The sequence below is a fragment of the Panthera pardus genome, unplaced genomic scaffold (genome assembly GCF_024362965.1).
Source record: "Panthera pardus isolate Hobbes unplaced genomic scaffold, ASM2436296v1 HiC_scaffold_24, whole genome shotgun sequence".
NCBI lineage: Eukaryota > Metazoa > Chordata > Mammalia > Carnivora > Felidae > Panthera > Panthera pardus.
The window spans coordinates 109767468-109784219 of record NW_026526810.1 but is presented as its reverse complement, the minus strand read 5'-3'; the positions used below and the strand labels follow the sequence as shown (position 1 = coordinate 109784219).

General features: G+C 52.1%; 1 protein-coding gene across 15 annotated transcripts in view; it reads right to left on the bottom strand.

Moving 5' to 3' along the window:
• Positions 1–16752, bottom strand: part of RGS6 (regulator of G protein signaling 6) — a 603251-nt gene that overhangs the window by 12195 nt on the left and 574304 nt on the right. For 12 of the 15 annotated variants that reach the window (XM_019451344.2, XM_019451340.2, XM_019451341.2 and 9 more), the window contains 2 exons: positions 9938–10004; positions 183–1122 (listed from right to left, as the gene is read on the bottom strand). The exons of 1 other annotated variant lie outside the window; for it this stretch is intronic. In XM_019451344.2, coding sequence (XP_019306889.1) covers positions 956–1122; positions 9938–10004 — 234 coding nt within the window. In that variant the 3' untranslated portion in view covers positions 183–955. Of the gene's footprint in view, positions 1–182; positions 1123–9937; positions 10005–16752 lie in introns of those variants that run through there. 2 more of the 15 variants (XM_019451351.2, XM_019451353.2) reach the window with 1 other exon arrangement.

Genomic DNA, 16752 nt, shown 5'->3' with positions numbered 1-16752 from the left:
CACTTTGCTGGGCTGGCAGAGGACCATTTGGTCCTGGCCTAGGCCCCCTGGAGCCAACTCAGCCCCAACTTCAGACACAAGTGAGACCTGGCCCTCCCTGCAGGGGCTCGGCCATGCCTATGCCCCAGCCACCTCCCCCCACCCCGGGGGAAGGTGGCTGCCGGAGGGGAGGATCCCAGTGCCCCCGAGTTCACGGCCATGTTTATTTTGAGTAAAACACGAGGGAACAAACCAAGGAGAAGGGGCGAAACCAGAATAAATTCGGAAATAATAAATGTTTCCAAAGATGGTCAGAACCTCCACGGCTGTTAAACCACGAGCTCTTTCCCGGACACCGGTGCTTCCTGTGGTGTCGGACCCTGGAGGCACTTGACGGGACCAGGGGGCAGCCCCACGCCCCCGTGGGGACCCCCCGGAAAGTCGGCCTGCAGGGGGCTGAATGAACCGGAGGTGGAGCAGTCGGCGGTGTTGCTCAGCGGTGTGGCCTCCACCCGGCCCGGCCCGGTTGCACGAGGGTCCTTGCACAGATGGGGGCCGGGCCGGGGCCAGAAAGGGGGCCGTCGGGACGCAGCGGCTGTCGCTCTAGGGGGCGCTGTGGGCGCACTGGCCGCGGTGCGGAGGTGGGGGGTGGGGGGGTAATACTGGGGGTGCTCGGGGCCTGCCAGTGGCTCTTGCATCTGCCGGAAGGCGTGGTCCCCCAGACAGAAGGAAGAGTGGCGATAATAAGGATATGACCTCAAGTGAGAGTCACGACAGGAGCCCCGCCAGGTGTTGTGCCCCGAACGAGTTAGGGCCAAGGGCCTCCTCGAGAATGGGGTGTCGGCGCACAACTGTACAAGGAAGAGAGGGTTGTAAACAAGGGCCTCTGCAGGGCCGACCCCGGGCTCTGTGGACTTTTTCTGCATGGTGTCCCCGGGCACCCACCGAGTCTCCCCTCTGCCGCCCGTCATCCCCCTCACTCCTTCTCTTTCACAGTGACCAGATCTCCCCGTAGGGAAACTCTGTCCGCGGATGTGGAGCGCCGCCGCCTGCCCGTGGGGTCGTCGGGCCCGGGCCCTGCGGCGGGGACCGTCAGGAGGACTGCATCAGGCCGGTGAGGCGCTTGCCCGCCAGCGACTTTCCCTGCAGAGACAGGCGACAGAGTTGGCACGCACAGGTGCACACACAAACACACACACACACACACATACAGACAGGGACAGAGACAGAGAGCCAGACAGGTGAATTAATTGTTGCCAGAGCCATGGAGGCCGAATGACTTAGCTACGGGACCCTGTTGATCTCTGGGTTTGGGAGCCTTGACCCCAGCACTTGGAACAGGCAGGGTGCTGGGGCAGGTTGGGGGGCCAAGGTGTGTTGCTGGTCCTTTGGGGGGCGTGGGAATCTTACCCCAAACCAGGCATTTTAACTCTTAGGTAGAGTGTCTCTTAATGCTTGTGGGCCCATCCTGAACTTGATTTTATTCAAGTGAGGAAGGAAAAGGTAGACTGGGGAGTAGGAAGATGACGGAGGTGGGTTGACCTAAGTAGGTGATGGTTAAGGATCTGGGTGATTAGAAGCTAAGGAATGAACTAGTCTTAAGAAGGCAGAAGACTTAGGATCCTTTCTGAAAGGCGGGAGTGAGCCCTGCTTGGGAGAGGCTCTGGGTTGTCTTGATGACCGGTTCTGGGACTGTGGAAATACAGGGGCATTTGCCAAGGCTGGGAGCCAGGCCGGTGAGCTGAGGCTGCTGCAGGACCCAGGCCAGTGCACCCCTGTCGTGTCCTATGTTCCTGGCTCTCCGTCTGTGGTACCCAGGGGCTGAACTTGATGACCCCACATCAGGATGTACCTGCACTTGTAACCCATGTAGCAGTTCTCAAAAATGAAAAAATTGACCTGGCTGGTAAGGCCTGGTGCATGAGGCACAGAGATCCTGAGAGAGATCGATTCCTCTATTGCCCCCCGGGGTGGGGGGGGGTGGGTGGTGGCCGGGGAGCGTCCAGTGTGGGATTGGGCACCAAGAGGATGGATGAGGAGGAGGATGGGTAAGGCTCAGTCATTCTGCTTATTTTGTTTGACACAGTCTGTGCCCATTCCCTGCTCACCCTCTTAAGAAATCCATAGTGGGGCACCTGGGTGGTTCAGTCGGTTAAGCGTCCGACTTCGGCCCAGGTCACGATATCACGGTTCGTGAGTTCGAGTCCCGCATCCAGCTCTCTGCTGTCAGTACAGAGCCCGCTTCGGATCCTGTCTCCTGCCCCTTTTTCTCTGTCCCTCCCGCCCTCTCTCAACACTAAATAAACATTTAAAAATAAAAAAGAGAAATCCATAGCATCGGGAAGGGGTCTAGACGAGTGTGTGGCTGGACCCAAGCGGACTGATCACTGTGTCTGAGAAAATACTCAAACCCCATGCTGTCATTGACATCGGGTCAGCAACACCCTTGCCATCTGCAAAGGCGAGCACAGGTCCTCATCAGCATGGGCCGTGCTGTTTGGTAGTGAGAGACTGCAAGGGCCAGCAGTTCCTCATGTTCATTTCCAAGTGGGGTGTGAGGGCTCGTCTTGTTTACTGGGTTTGGCTGTGTGCAAGCTGGATGTAATTAAAAAAAATTGATCAGGTTTGTGAAGCCTGGTAGAGTACTCAATCAACTGGCTGATTGATGAATTGATGGATAATGGGTACATCTAGTAAATGAACAAGGGCTGTGAGTTTGCTGGATGCAAGACAATGGGTCATCTGGCTTAGCTCTCCATTGAGGGACCTGCCAGCTTGACTTTGAGAATTCTGATGGCAGGCATGGGAGCTTGTCCAGAAATGGAATCGCCCTCAGGAGCTATTGGAAAGCCTGTATCTACATCCCCTTTTCTTTCACTCCTCATGTTCACTAGTGAGACGGAACTTCGTTTTTTTCTCCCCTATTTTAAACACACACACACACACACACACACACACGCACACACACAGAATCTCCCCAACAGTGGCCTTATCTGGATCTTCAAATACACTAAACTTAGCCTGCAGCAGGATGCATTTATACCAGGGTAAGGATTTTTTAATCAGATTTTTTTTTTTTTTTTTTTTTAATCCTAGAGGGTTGCAGTGCCAGTCTTTGCAAATCACTAAAAGTAAGGTGGCTACTTGTCTGGGTAAAGCGGGTAGGACAAGAGCTCACAGCTGGCGGAGGCTGACCTTCAAGGACTTGCTCCGGCCCTGATTCTAAGGCACACCCATGGCTGGTACTCTCCTTGACTGCCCTTTCTTGGAGCTGGAGGCATTTGTCATCCTGTTGGTTCACCTGGGATTGTGCCTTCTGGATGCAGGCCTGAAGGCAGGAAGTGTGGGTATGTGCGCGAGGTCCTCTCAGGGGAAATGTGGAGCTGATGAGTTTAGGGGTCTCCTGGTCCGAGGGTTCTAATAAACCTCGCCCGAACCCTTTACCCACATCCATCCCTGCTCGTATGAAAGGCACCGAGGAATTTTGCTTGCCTCTTGGTGCTGTTTATTGCTGCAGTAACCTTGTACCGAATACTGGCTCCTCCCCCTCTCCTTCTGTCCCTTTTCCACCAGGGCAACAAATTACACGTCTGTCACCAAATGTATACGTTCTGGTTTTGCCATACATGGTATCTGGGGCTCTGATTTAGCTGGCGGATGTGAAAAAAAAATGACTAAAGCTTCTGAATAACAGTGCACTGCCAGTGCCCATGTTAAAAGCCCAGAAACAAAGAGGGAGAGGTTTACCAGGCATCCAAACCCTCATTACAGCTACTTCCTCATTAGTGAGGTCATTTTGGCTGGAGAGGGGGCTGTAGGTTGAGGGAGGTTGGAGATTCTGTATCTGGAGAATTATGTGACTGTCTGCTTTAGGTGCCTTTGGCCCGGAGGTCCCCCACCCTCTACCCCTCCCTGTTCTATAGAAAAGGCTGGGCCGGGCTTGGAGTCGCTAATTAATCTCTTCCTGCTTGAGCCCTGGAGCTCAGCCTCATAGCTCTGACTCCAAGGACCTGTGGCCTGCCGTCAATGCCTTCTCCTCCCCCTGCCCCCAACTGCTTCCATATCTCAGGACTTCTGGGGCCAGCCTAGAGAACTTGCCCTGAGATTGTTCCCAGCCTCTCAGCAATCCAGGTGGCGTTCCTTGGCATTTTTATCTCCCTCCCCCCACCCCTGCACGCACACATTTTTCAAATGCCAGTTCTGATGCTAAAGGAGGTCGTGAGGTTTCGGGTCGGCTCAGGGGGTAGCTCAGTCCAACTGCAATCTGTCCGCTACTCAGTGACCTCTGGGGTGAGGCTGGAAGGTGGTTATTCATGCAGGACGCAGGCATGGCTAGCTGCCTGGCCTCGGGCTTTGGGGAAGAAATCCTGCAATCACACTGGCTCAGCAGCTGCCTCTCTTCTGAAGAGCCGAGGCTCCTGTAATTTTCAGGGATCAAAGTGAAATCTGACAGCAGAGGCTACCCGTGTTCAGAGATGAGCTGCCCCAAGGTCTATGCCACTAGGGGCTTGCTGGGAGCCCCAGAGCTACCTGCTCTGTCCTGAGAGAAGAGATCTCTCGCCCTGCACCCTCTGGGGCTCTTTCCTCCCTCTTCTTCACCCCCAGCCCTGCCTCCGATTGGATGATTCTGTAGAAAACACTTAGGAAGGGGAGCAGTAACTCCCCCTCTGCCTAGCATCTTGCATAGTTACAGGGGAAGCCATTTTTTTCAGGGTGTGAATGTGTGATGTTCCCCAGTGCCGGTCATTTGGGAACGGACCACGGTGCCAGGAAACTGCAGCCAGCTCAGCCTGAGGCCTTGGCGTAGCTGAGCGAAGCAGCTGAAGGTGGTTGAAAATGCTATTAGCAGGCAGCCTTTGTCCAAGTGAGAAAATATACAGTGATTAAGAACCAAACTGCAGAAGGTACATTCCAGAGACACCAAAGCTTTGCATACAGACAAAGTGCTTTTCACCTTCGAGACATTTGGCAAAGTTAATCCAATAGAATTAGAATCCTGCAATGTGATGCACTAGGTTCGCAAACATCCACCCTCCACCCTGACTAATCATTTCAGCTCTGTGGCCATCTTGATGGCTCGAAGTCTGGAAGAAGGTGGTCATGAAATCTTTTGTTTCTAAAAGGAAATGCACAAAAGGAATGGCGCCCTTTTGTGCAGTGCTTTAAGGAAAATCAACATGCTGTTCGACATGCTGTGGCTCTGTGCATTGCACTTCCAGATATTAATCAACAAAACATGCACGATCCGGGTTACCAAGAGCTTTTGCCGCTTACTTACCTGGGCGACTGAGGCCAAACTCTTTGGCTGGGAAGAGGGCTGTGGCTCAGAGAGTAGCCCTGGGGGTCAGGTGGCATATTGGGGGGTAGCAGAGCCAAGCACTGGGGACTCGGGCAGGACCCTTTCCAATGCTAACGGAGTAAGGACATCTGAGCTGCTGCTGAGACTCTCAAGCTGATTTGCCCAGATGACCTAAGACCAAAGTTACAGATCTCAAATCCCCTAAGCCTAAATCCACGTTACTATGGGGATAGAAATCAACTGTGGTTGCCTCTGGAGGAGAAGGATGGAATTGATTGGAAAGGGGCATGAGGGAACTTTCCAGGGTCATGGGGTGTAGGTTATACTGGTGCATACCGTTGTTAAATTCACTGAACCACACATTTCAGATCTGTTCATTTTGCTATATGTAATTACACCTCAAAAGGAAACAGAAAGATTAGGGAAAAAAATCCAGCTATCACATCTCTGCTTTGAAATTTCCCACTCCTTACTCCTTTCCAGCTGCTAGCCCTGTGACTGTGCCTTTGGGCTCAATCCAGTTCTCCCCACTCCCGGGTAGGAGAAACCCGGGTTCCTCTGCTAGAGAAACTGGAACTTGCAATAGAACCAATGTGGAACACTATTTCTCGTCCAGTGATCCAGATTGACCACTTTGTTGTGACGCAGGCATTTTTCATCCTTGCTAATGAAAAGAGTGTTGATTGGGGCTCACCCAATGACCACAGTAGCCCTCTGTGGGAGGCTCCAGAGCTGTCCTCTCAAGGAGCCTGAGGGTCACCCGTGCGTAGCTGATGCTCAGGTTCATAAATGATGAGTGTGTGCAATCATAGGCCTGGGCGGCCTTGCTGAGGAGAGCAGTCAGGAGCCTAAGAGCCAGGTGGGAAGGTAAGGGTCCGGGCTTGGGTTCGACGGGAAGGGAGAAGTCAAGAACCTGCCTGACTTCATCAGGTGACTCCCCTGGAGGCTGGTGCCCCTGGTGCCCCTTCTCCAACTGAGCAAAGCAAAAGGCATGATTTCAAAAGGGCGTATGGGAATCCTGTGACATCTCCTTTCTCAGTGCTGTTTCCGACTGGGGAGAGAGTGCCACTTGCTCGGGGGTAGTTTAGGGGTCTTAGAAGCTGGCAGAGGATGGCAGCAGAATCCATACTTAGTACAGAAGAGTTTCAAAAAGCTTTCCAACACTTCATCTCTCATCTCATCAACTGGCCCTCTGTTGAACTTCCTGGCAAGGGGAGCCGGGGCGGGGGCAGATGAAAGGGAAAAACCTGGTCTTGGGACTAGCCAAAGATCACACACTGCTAATCCGCAGCAGGGCTAGGCGGGAGCCGCACAGGCGGAGAGGGTGCTGCTGGCTTCCTCACTCTTCAGTCATGGGGGGCGGGTGCCCGTGGCAAGATCCATTCCCAGAGTCTGTATTGCGCCTGGGCCCTTGCAGAGCTTTCTGATCCCTCTCAGGAGCTGAACGGCATTTTATTTGGCTTTAAAATATTCGATTTGACTCTTAAGAATAAGATACCACAAACATAAAACAACGCTCAAGTAAAAAAAAAAAAAAAAGAAGAAGAACTAGGGGAAAATGGAATGAATAATAAAAAGTTCACTGGGTAGAGAATTAATATCCATTCGTGTACATTTAAACCTGTTACAGAATAAGGTAAAAAATATGATCATAGTAAAAATAATGGATTCTTTTGAAACAGCTCACTAACTTATGTACAGCGGTATAAACGACCAGGTTTTTGCCACGTAGACGGTGGGTCTATGCAATCTACCAGTAGTCATGTCTTCTGAAAGCGATCCCTAGAAAATGTCACTGGGGCCGTTAGCATGTTCAGACACCTTAACTCTAGCCTAGTGCTTTTTTTTTTTCTTAATTTTTTTTTTTTTAAATTTAGAAAAGGTGAGTTGCCAATGCTTCCAACTGCACAAAAAGAGAAAGGACCAACCTATTCCCCGATCTCCCACGGGCATTCTCTTTGAATTTCTAATTCCTGCCCTATGGAGTGGCATCAATATCCCAGGTACCTTCTCTTCCTAAGTGCCTTCCTCTTCAACTAGCCCGGACCTCGATGGTGACCCCATTCCCGGGGGTACAGGTTAGCTGCCGAGGACAGTGACAGCCACCGGTGGACTGCACATTGAACAACGATTGTGTGCCAAACACAGTAGGCATTTTATAGACACTTGTGCTAATGTCCACACCATCCTGGCCAGTTATGCATTACTTTAAAGTCTTAGGACATGTTAGGTTAAAGTCTTAGGTTATATCATCTCGGCATCGATGAAGAAACAGGCTCAAACAGAGCTTGAGTTCCTTGCCTGAGGGCATCGGCTAGTCAGTGGTAGAGCTAAGTGGGGTGGCCTTCATGGGCCATACACTTTCTACTTGCTATGTGGCCATCCCTCTCAAGGAAGGAGGCAGATGGAAAGGCTCAGAGACGAACGGCTGGCTCCTCCATGCCCACCCACATTAGGCAATCTCTTTGGGCACCCCAGGGAGATTTCCTTAACCTCATTGAGGAAGAAGCTTCCACTCCTGGAGGTGCTTGAGACCCATCTCAAGCATTTCTGTTCTGCCTGAGGTTCTTCCCCTCATCACATCTGGGACTCCTGAGAAAGAAGACGCCACCTTCTGGCTGGCAAGCTTGGCAAAGTGAGACTGGCTAAGTGCACTGAGCTGGGGCACTTATCACCACTGCCTGGTGAACATGGCTTTAGAGTGCACCTGCGGGACAGGCCGGGTGAAGCCACTATTTCTGTTTGTGCTCTTATTGGTGTCGATGCTTCTGGGGCCTCCATAGCACCTGTCCCAGGGAAGAGAGAAGCAGGTGTGGTGTTTACCTTTCTCAGGAGGGGCAGGCAGAGGTGCCTTACTCCAATTAGAACCAATGCCAATTAGAACCCAGTCCCTAAATCAGGGTGTCCCAGCCAGGCTGGGGAAGCCCTCTGTGGGTGGTGTTCCTGGCCCTCTGACTCTGGCCTCCCATCATGCTCATCACTTACGGGACTCTTTGCAAGGGTTAGCCTCTGCCTATTAGTTTTGGTGGGTGGTGGAGACCTTCCCGCATGGTCCCCCAGCTGTGCAGGGACAAATCTGGAACTAGGCAGGCATGCCAGGAGTGACAAGGGGATAGCATCTGTGCCCTACTCTGGTGGCACGATGCCCAGATTCCCCAGCTTCCTTTCCAGGCTGTGCATTTCCACTTTCCCCGTGCTCTTCCTGTGCAGGGGAAATGTCCCCCTTTTCATATCGGACCTCTTAGCTCTCCTTCCTCCGGTTCTGACTGAATAACTCTGGCGCTCTTTCTATACTCCGCGTGCAGGGAAGATCTCGGTGGATTCTCGAGTGGAGTGGAGGTGGGCATTCCGCTTGCAAGTCCCTTGGCAGTATGCCTTCCTGCAGCCCCTGCGATGCCCTCCTCTTCCCCGGTTCCTCCACCTCCTCCCCAAATGTACTTTGGGATCTTAGCTCTGGTTCGCTCCAAGTTAGGCAAAGGTCAAAAGACTCAAGGAAACAGGGACATGGCTGTGTTGCTATTGGGCAGGAACTTGATGTTTTTTCCAAGTCGGACGTTCAAGTGACCCTTGACCATGGCTCTAGGGGAGAGAGCCACTGAAGTTTCATGGAAGAGACAGCAGGAGGAATCATTTGCTTGGCAGTGTGGGACTCTTCCTGCAGAACCACGGGGACTCTAACTCCACCCCCCAAGGGCACCTCTCACCTCCTACAAACATGTTCACCCAAAACTCATCCATAGGTTGGGGTCCTTGGTTCAGCCAGCTGCCAAAGCAGAGCCTAGAAGGCACAGGTTGTCAACGTGAGGACTGCTCCCCCTACCCCCCCACCGGGCCCAAAGCACAATCTTCCCATAAATGTCCACGTCCATTTGGACACAAATGCCAAGGCAGCCTTAGTTCTCGTTCTTCTCTTCCACCAGAAATGGGCTTCAGTGGGTATTCACCACACATGTATTTCTAACCTGAAAAAGTGCAGCAGGGAATGGGCCAAGCGGCATCTTCAAGGGATCTCTAGATAGAAACTTGGGTCACTGAAAGTCCCATCCACTGAGAACCTTCTTCCTTCCCTACAGACCCTTTTTACAGGTTGTCACGATGCTATTGGTGCCCGTGGGACAGAGGACAGGTGGTTGCCCTGCCTTCTCCCCTGATGGCCTAGTAGGTAGACATGTGAGATTTTCCATGTTTCCGCAAGACTTGGCCCTGGGCCACAGAGGAAGGATTATGGAAGCTGTAACCAGGAGATGAAGCCTAAGGATGCTGCTGTTGGATTTCAAAGCATCTTCAAAGGTAGTGAGCATTTCTGTCCTGTTCTGCTAGGGGTCCAGGGGAAGCGCGTTACAGGGTCAGTACCTAAAGACATTATCTGCATATCACCTCTGAGACAAGGGACTTCTCTTCGCATCATTTCTGGACCCCTGGCTCCTGGTCTCTTAGGAAGAAAAAAACCATGGGTGCAAAAAAAAAAGGGGGGCAGAAACGTGGGGACACCAAAAACTAGGTGCTGCTGACTATTCCTGGGACGAGGGTGTGGGAACAAGAGTGATAGGCAGAGACAAGGCCACAGACAAACAGATCATCTCTTCTGGATTTTGGAGCACCTTCTGTGCAGAAGGATCCCCCAAAAAGTTAGAGAGTGCGGACGCCGGGATCACTCACCCACTGCTGGAAGGAAGCCACCTCGGGGGTGAAGTGCAGCGGCCATTCTGACTCTGCGCCAGCAGCACTAGGCAATTGTGTTTTTAGGAAGGGAAGTGAAGAATAACTTATCCAGCTGAAACCATGAACACCTGTGGCTTTAGGGGTGCCCCTGCCCAGACATGCACACAGCTGCGGGAGCATGCGATCCACGCGCCAAGGCACATGCGAGTCTGCAGCATATGTTACTTGCGCACCATACGCTGAACACAGAGGCGCGGGTCAGGCAGGCAGCGCGTGCACCTGTGTGGACAGCTGTGCCCACGTTCACGTGCATGTTCACACCACAGGCACGTACACAAGCATCTCAAGCAACCACGTGATCGGCTGCAGAGCTTTGTACGAGGCTCCGAAGAGGCCAATCTTGGACAAGCACTGCAAACTTGAGGCATTTACCTTCAGATACACATATAAAACCTGAATTCTCCCCAGGAAAAAGCCATGTGTGTCAGTGGAAATGGCCCCTCTGCTTCTGTTTCTGCCAGTCCTACAAGCAGAAGCGTGGACCCCGGGGGTCTGGTTGAGGAGGGATTTCAAAGCATCCCCTGACACTTGCTTCTGACTCCTCCCACAACCCCACTCTGTAGTATGTGGCCACAAAATACAAGATTTGGTTTATCCGGCAGGGGGAGCAACCAGACTTGGGGAGGTCATACTGCTCAGGGCGGCTCCAGGCAGGCAGACAGCAGAGAGGTGAGGGTTTCTGGGAATGAGGCTTCCTTCTTGGGGAGCGCTACATGTGGGCGGGGGGTGTGGGGGGGCTGGATTTCACGCTCTGCTCATGGGGAGAACTACTCCTCACCTGTGGCTGGAAGCAGAAGGTGTCTCAGACTTGTGCACCTCAGTAGAGGGGTGCACATGCCAGATCCTGACAACGTATGCGATATTTTCCAGGTGGCTGTCCCTACCCCCAGCACCATACAGCTCCCACAGCCTCCAGGGAGGTGCTTAGGAGCCCACAGGGCAGAAGCTGACCTGTCAGTCGCCTTGGTCCCTCCATTCCCAGGGAAAACATTGGCTCTGGACTTTAAAAATAAGCCAGTAGTAATAGCTACCATATCGAGTCATTCTAATGAGCTGGTCACTGTAATAACTAGATGTGCTTTGGACACACTGTCATATATGAGATACACACATACCTGTCCCCGACTGCAAATGAACATAATGATACCTACCTTGGAGAATATTGTTGGAAATTAAGTAAGGTAATAAAAGCTCAGCATGCGGGGGCGGGGGGGGGGACAAACAACAACAACATAATAATAATGAAAATAATAATACAAACGGTTCTACTTGAGCACGTATACTGCACTCGGCTAAGCACTCTGCTAAGTGTATTTTTTCCCCACTCAATCGTTTCTTTTTGTCTCCCTTTTACAGATGAGGAAACCAAGGCTTAGAGAAGCTGCTAATTGGTAGAGCTGGAGTAGAACCAAAGTCCCTCGCTGACCAAGCTCAGCATGGTGTGGACGCCCACAGTATGCGAGCCCCCAAGAAATGGCATCGACTACCATTATGCCTTCATTTAGTGCCAGCATCCACCCCGTACGGTGGGTACGGCTGTGTTATACCCATCGGGCAAGCAAGGAGCTTCCCTGGGGTCTTATGCCAACATCAGGTGGACCGACAGGATCCAGCCAAGGCTGTCCGTCTTGAACCCAGTCCACTTTTGTGCATTCTGCTGGGCACCGAAGGGACCTTGTTCTCGGGGTCAAACGAGCAGGTCGTCTTCAATAGGGGATGAGAAGGTAGCTGGGGGAAATGTCACTGCCAAGTTCCAACAACATTTGACCCTAGGTGGTTGGTGCTGCTCAGGCATGCCCCCGATGTGACGACCTGGCTACCGGTGGGTGGGGAGCAGTCTGGACAGCTCCTGGCAGTGAGCCATGAGGAGCCTCCCAGAGTGCAGTCCCCACGGGGGCAAGGTGCACCTCACTGTGCATTTAGTTATTCACGCAGTCCTGGGGAGTGTGGATAGGAAGAGGACCCTGACACTAAAGCTGAGCAAAGATGCTGAAGGGCAGGGGGGGGACCCCAGCGGCTACCTCCCCACCACTCCTTCTTGGTGATCCTTCCCATTACATCCTACAGGTCTAGAAACAATTTAAGAAAAACTATCATTGAGACCTAGCAAATGACAGGCTTTGGAGCTGTGTCATTACCAAGGAAACCGCCATCAAGTACGTGATCGCTTGGATGCGATCACTCAACACACGCTAATGGTGGACTCTTTTTACATATTTAGAATAATGGATGCTCTGGAACCTTCTAGTATCATCCAGGACAGAAAATCCACCAGAATTTCCCTTCTACTTTCGCTATAGGTTGGATTGAGTTTTATATCGGCTGCTCTATCCTCTACTTTCCAACTTAATCTGTTGTGATGTAAAGGCCAGGTCCTCTATCCATGCCTGATAGTCTGTCTTTTCCCATTAGGCGTGGGGGTTCAGATGTACCCTGTTCTTGGTGCAAACGAGAAAGGCCAGGATCATGGCATGGAAACGTTCTCCAACCCTGTGAAAAAGCATGGATGCCTTCTGGAACCCCATACCTTTCCCTCCCCACCCCTTATAGCCAGGCACTGATGGTGCCTGCTAGAGTTTTAAAGGTCTGTCGGAAGGAGCACAGTACCAATCAACTGTAACTGGGTTTTCTTTAGCTTAAAAAAAAAAAAAGTCTTATTAAAACTTTGCTGAGTTTACGGGGATCGCCATGTTTAATGAGAGGCCTCGAAGAATTTGAAAGCAAGAGATGAGGAGAGGAAAAAAGCCATAAGCTGTAATCACCATAATTATACAATCCCATGATGAGTTGGAAGCAGCCCCGGTGAAGCCCGAGAGAAGAGGGAGTGTCATCCACAATCGTGCTGGTCTTCGGGACATCTGGGAGGAATGTGACACGAGAGCCCTTCCCTCCCCTGAGTTGGGCTGAAGATGAGTCCTCGAGGCAGAGCCCAGGAGGAGGGGGCCTCCGGAGGGCAGTTTCTCCTCGGTCTAAGGCCTCTGGGGGGCATGTTCTGCTCCTGGCCAGGCGGAGATGGAGCTGGTGCCAGCCGCCCACCTGGAGTCTGTAACTGGCATTGTGGGAAGGGGCAACTGGCATCCTCTTCTTTCCTGCTTTCAAAAATCCACCCTTCCTGGATGGCAATGATGACAGGCCAAGCTTTCTCCGACTCAGAGCCAGGGTGCCCCACGCACATGCCCACTCCGGCTGTGCTCAGCCTGATGGCACTACAGCCGCTCAGCTGCCCTGTGCCAGCGGGCGCCTGTGTCCTCTGCTCGCTGACCTCCTTTCAGGCACTGGGGGGAGAGAGCCCTGTTGCCAGAGCTCAGCTGCAGCAGCAGCAATTGGCTTAAAAAAAAAAAAAGAAAAGAAAAAACCAACAACAACAAAAGGCAAGGATGACACGTGAAGGGCAGTAATTCCGCTACTTGACAGTTTCCCCTGCTTCGCCTGTGTCATCACCTGGCTTTTTCTCCCCCAAGGCAGAGGCTAACCTGACTCTTACGTCCCTCTCTCCCAATCTCAGCCAACTCCCTTCATAGGATCCCCTCTCCTTTTCTAAGGCTCATTTATAACCCATAGAATAAAATGGCAGTAGGATCCATTTAACAAATGTCTAATGCATCAGAGGATTCCAGCTACAAGAGACGATAGAATCCAGTGCAGAAGCCTACTCTACAATACCCTGGGCCGTTCAGCTTCTGAGCGTTTCCAGGGAGCTCAGTGATCCTCCAGGGGATGTGTCCCGTTGTTGGGAAGTTGCTACTGTTAGTCTCCAGTAGACTGGCCCTCCCTGTATCTTCTACCCATTTGTTCTAGCTTTGTCTGGAACTACCCAGAAAGGTCTGCTTACTGCGGGAGGCAAACACAAATACATCTCGCGATGGTTATCTAGTCTCCTGAGGGACTAGACCTCTTTATCCTACCTGACATACCTTCCCCAGTTATTCTCTACCGAATTTTCTCAAGATTGTTCAAGTTCCTGATAAAATGTGGGGGCTTAGAACCAAGACTCAATACAGTCTAGAGCAACATGAAAATCAGTGAGACACTTTTTTTAGTCCTTTCACTTTTGTTATTACAGCCTAAAGTAGCTTTTCTCTTAAAAAAGGCAATCGGGTCTTGCTTTTGCTTATATTAAGCTTATAGCTAACTACAACCCCAGATTTTTTTTTTTTTTAACTTGAATTACAGCAAAGTCTACAAATGTCATTCTGTAGTTATGAGACAGAATGATTTTTAACCTAAATTTTATCTGGTTCAATTGTTTTTGACCCATCATCCCACCTGAAGGAGATACTTTTTGAAGGTAATTCCATTACCTACCAAACGAACAACACCTCGTAGGCTGGGATCTCTGAACATGACTGACGTGTTTTTCTCTTCATCTGAGTCATCAAAAAGGATGTTGATAGGACAGGGCCATGTGGCCTACAACCAGAAACTGCCTTTCCGGTTGACACAGATCTATAGAACTCACCCTCTTACCAGCCATTAAAATGCCACGAATGTACTTGCTTTACCTAATTATGGGCAAACACAGAGAGAGTGCAGGTGGAGGGGGGGAAGGGCAGGAATGGATATTGTTTTCAACCTTACTGCATTACCAGCAGGTCACGAATAGATACTCTCTGGAGCAGGGGGTGTAGTTACGATAATCATCCTTCCGCAACCAGCCCGGCTGACAAGGGCAATGTGGAAAGTTCCTGCTGAATATTACGCCAGTGAGAACCATTTCTGTTGGGGGGGCTGTGGTGCTCAGGTCGGAGGGATTTGGCCATGATTAGGAAGAGTGCAAGGATCACTACCAGCTGGGTCCTGCCGCTGCTGGGGTGGTCACACACTCCCAACCCTGCCTCGCCTTCCCGTCTGTGGGGGAGCCACCGAAGGCTCCTTCTCTCACTGGCCTTCAGGTGCCATGGCCAAAGTGAAAATTCCCCTGCTCTGAGCCCTCCTCAGCCCCCCATGCGGTGTCCCACTTAGCTTTCTGCTTCATAGCAACATTTCACAGAGTGTTCCTGTGTAAAGTTTTACATCCCGCACCCTGTGCTCCTAGGGTTTCTATCCTGCCCTCCTTCCGCAATGCTGAGATTTCCAAACTTGACCTGAACCAAGGGGACTCACTTGCCGCTTGCTGTACAAAAGGGGAGACAGAGGAGCTCATTTTGGGGGAACGCTGTGGCGGTCTTACTTCTTTGCCTTCAAGGTCCTTAGACCTAGAGCTCTCTGACGTCTACTGTTCCAGCCTGGACACAGACACCCTTGGGTCTCTTCCCCCTGACCTTGACAGCTTTGTCCCCTCTCTAGGTTCCTGCTATTCCAAAGCCCAACACCTGGGGGTTTCTCTCTTTGCCCCCCTTGGCCCCCTGGCAGGACAGAGGTGGATTCCACCCTTTGAAGAAGTGGGTGTCCTGTCCCGCTGAGTGGTCTTCCCTCCCCACTGATCATCCCACTGTGGTCGCCTTCACCCCCTGCCTTCTCACTGGACAGATGGGAGCCCACGGCTGTTCCCATGTGGCTGCCGGGGGGCAGGTGTCAAAAGTCTGACTGTGTAAGTGACAAGGAACAGGCTGAAATCCCACAACCGCATCAGCTACTTTTAAAGTGAGAGCTCCTTCTAGAAGGACGTCTTTCCTGAGTGGGGGTTGAGAGGAAGGCTCTGCTATGGCAAAGGGCTGCAGGTCACTTCCCGAAATAGATTCCCGCCTGGCACACGCAGACACAGTTTGCCCCCAGCCTGCCTTGCGGGAGACTGGCAGGGTATGCGATTTGGATCTGAATCAGTGGCTGTAAACACACAGCTGTGCCTTTCTGCCTCAGAGGAGTTTGATTTTCACTTGACTGCTCGGCGCACTGGGGTCTGGAGAAGGCAAAAGAGGGCCTGGGTGGTGGGGAGGGAGGGCTGGCGAGAGGAGGCGGGAGAAGCTTTGCAGAGCACGTGCCCCATGCGTGGGGAGGCTGAGTCACGGCTGGGTTTTCTCTCCGAGGGGACACTCTGTGGGGGAGGGGTTTTGGGCTGCTTTGGGCTGACAGGTGGAACCATCAGCTGCAACAGCTGGGGGTTCCTCCTTCCGAGGGAGTGGCAGGGTGTAGGGCTCAGTTTCTCCAAACTGACAATGTCTGACTCTTTTTGGTGAATAAAAATCTTAACTTCCCCGGAGTCTCAGAAGACCCGAGCCCATCTCCTGCCACGGGGAGTCACCTCTAGCCCTTTTCCTTTTCTGCACCCCGGCAGCCAAGCTGATTCGGTTGTTGTCTTACAGTTTCTAACGGACTTTGATATTTGCATGTCAAGCTACAATACTGTAATAATAAATACGCTTTCTGAAGCTTTACTTGGAGCCAGGACGGAGAGAGGGGCGGAGGAGGCTTAATGACCACTGCCTATAACCAGTATAGCCTGGACTCTCAGAACCTCCTTTTGGTCACCTCTAAGAGAGGACAGAGAGCAGCAGGATGACGCTGAGGTCCCCGGATGCCCACACTGCCTTCTTTCCCATGCTCCACAGTGCATGGGGTGATGTCGCAGCACCCACATGGGAGCACACCCCCTGCCCGGCTGACCTCACCCCCCACCTCCCGCACACACCCAGCTGGGCATCCTTCCAGAAGGGCAGGGACTCCAGAGCTGGCAGGGGTGACCCGCATGTGTTGCCCACCCTATTTCTGGTGACCCCTCCCTTCCTGCTCTCCAGGGGTCACACTGTGTGAGTGAGCCCTGGGGACTGGACTTAGATAGCCGGTGGCACCCTTAGTTCTGCTAGTGCCTTATC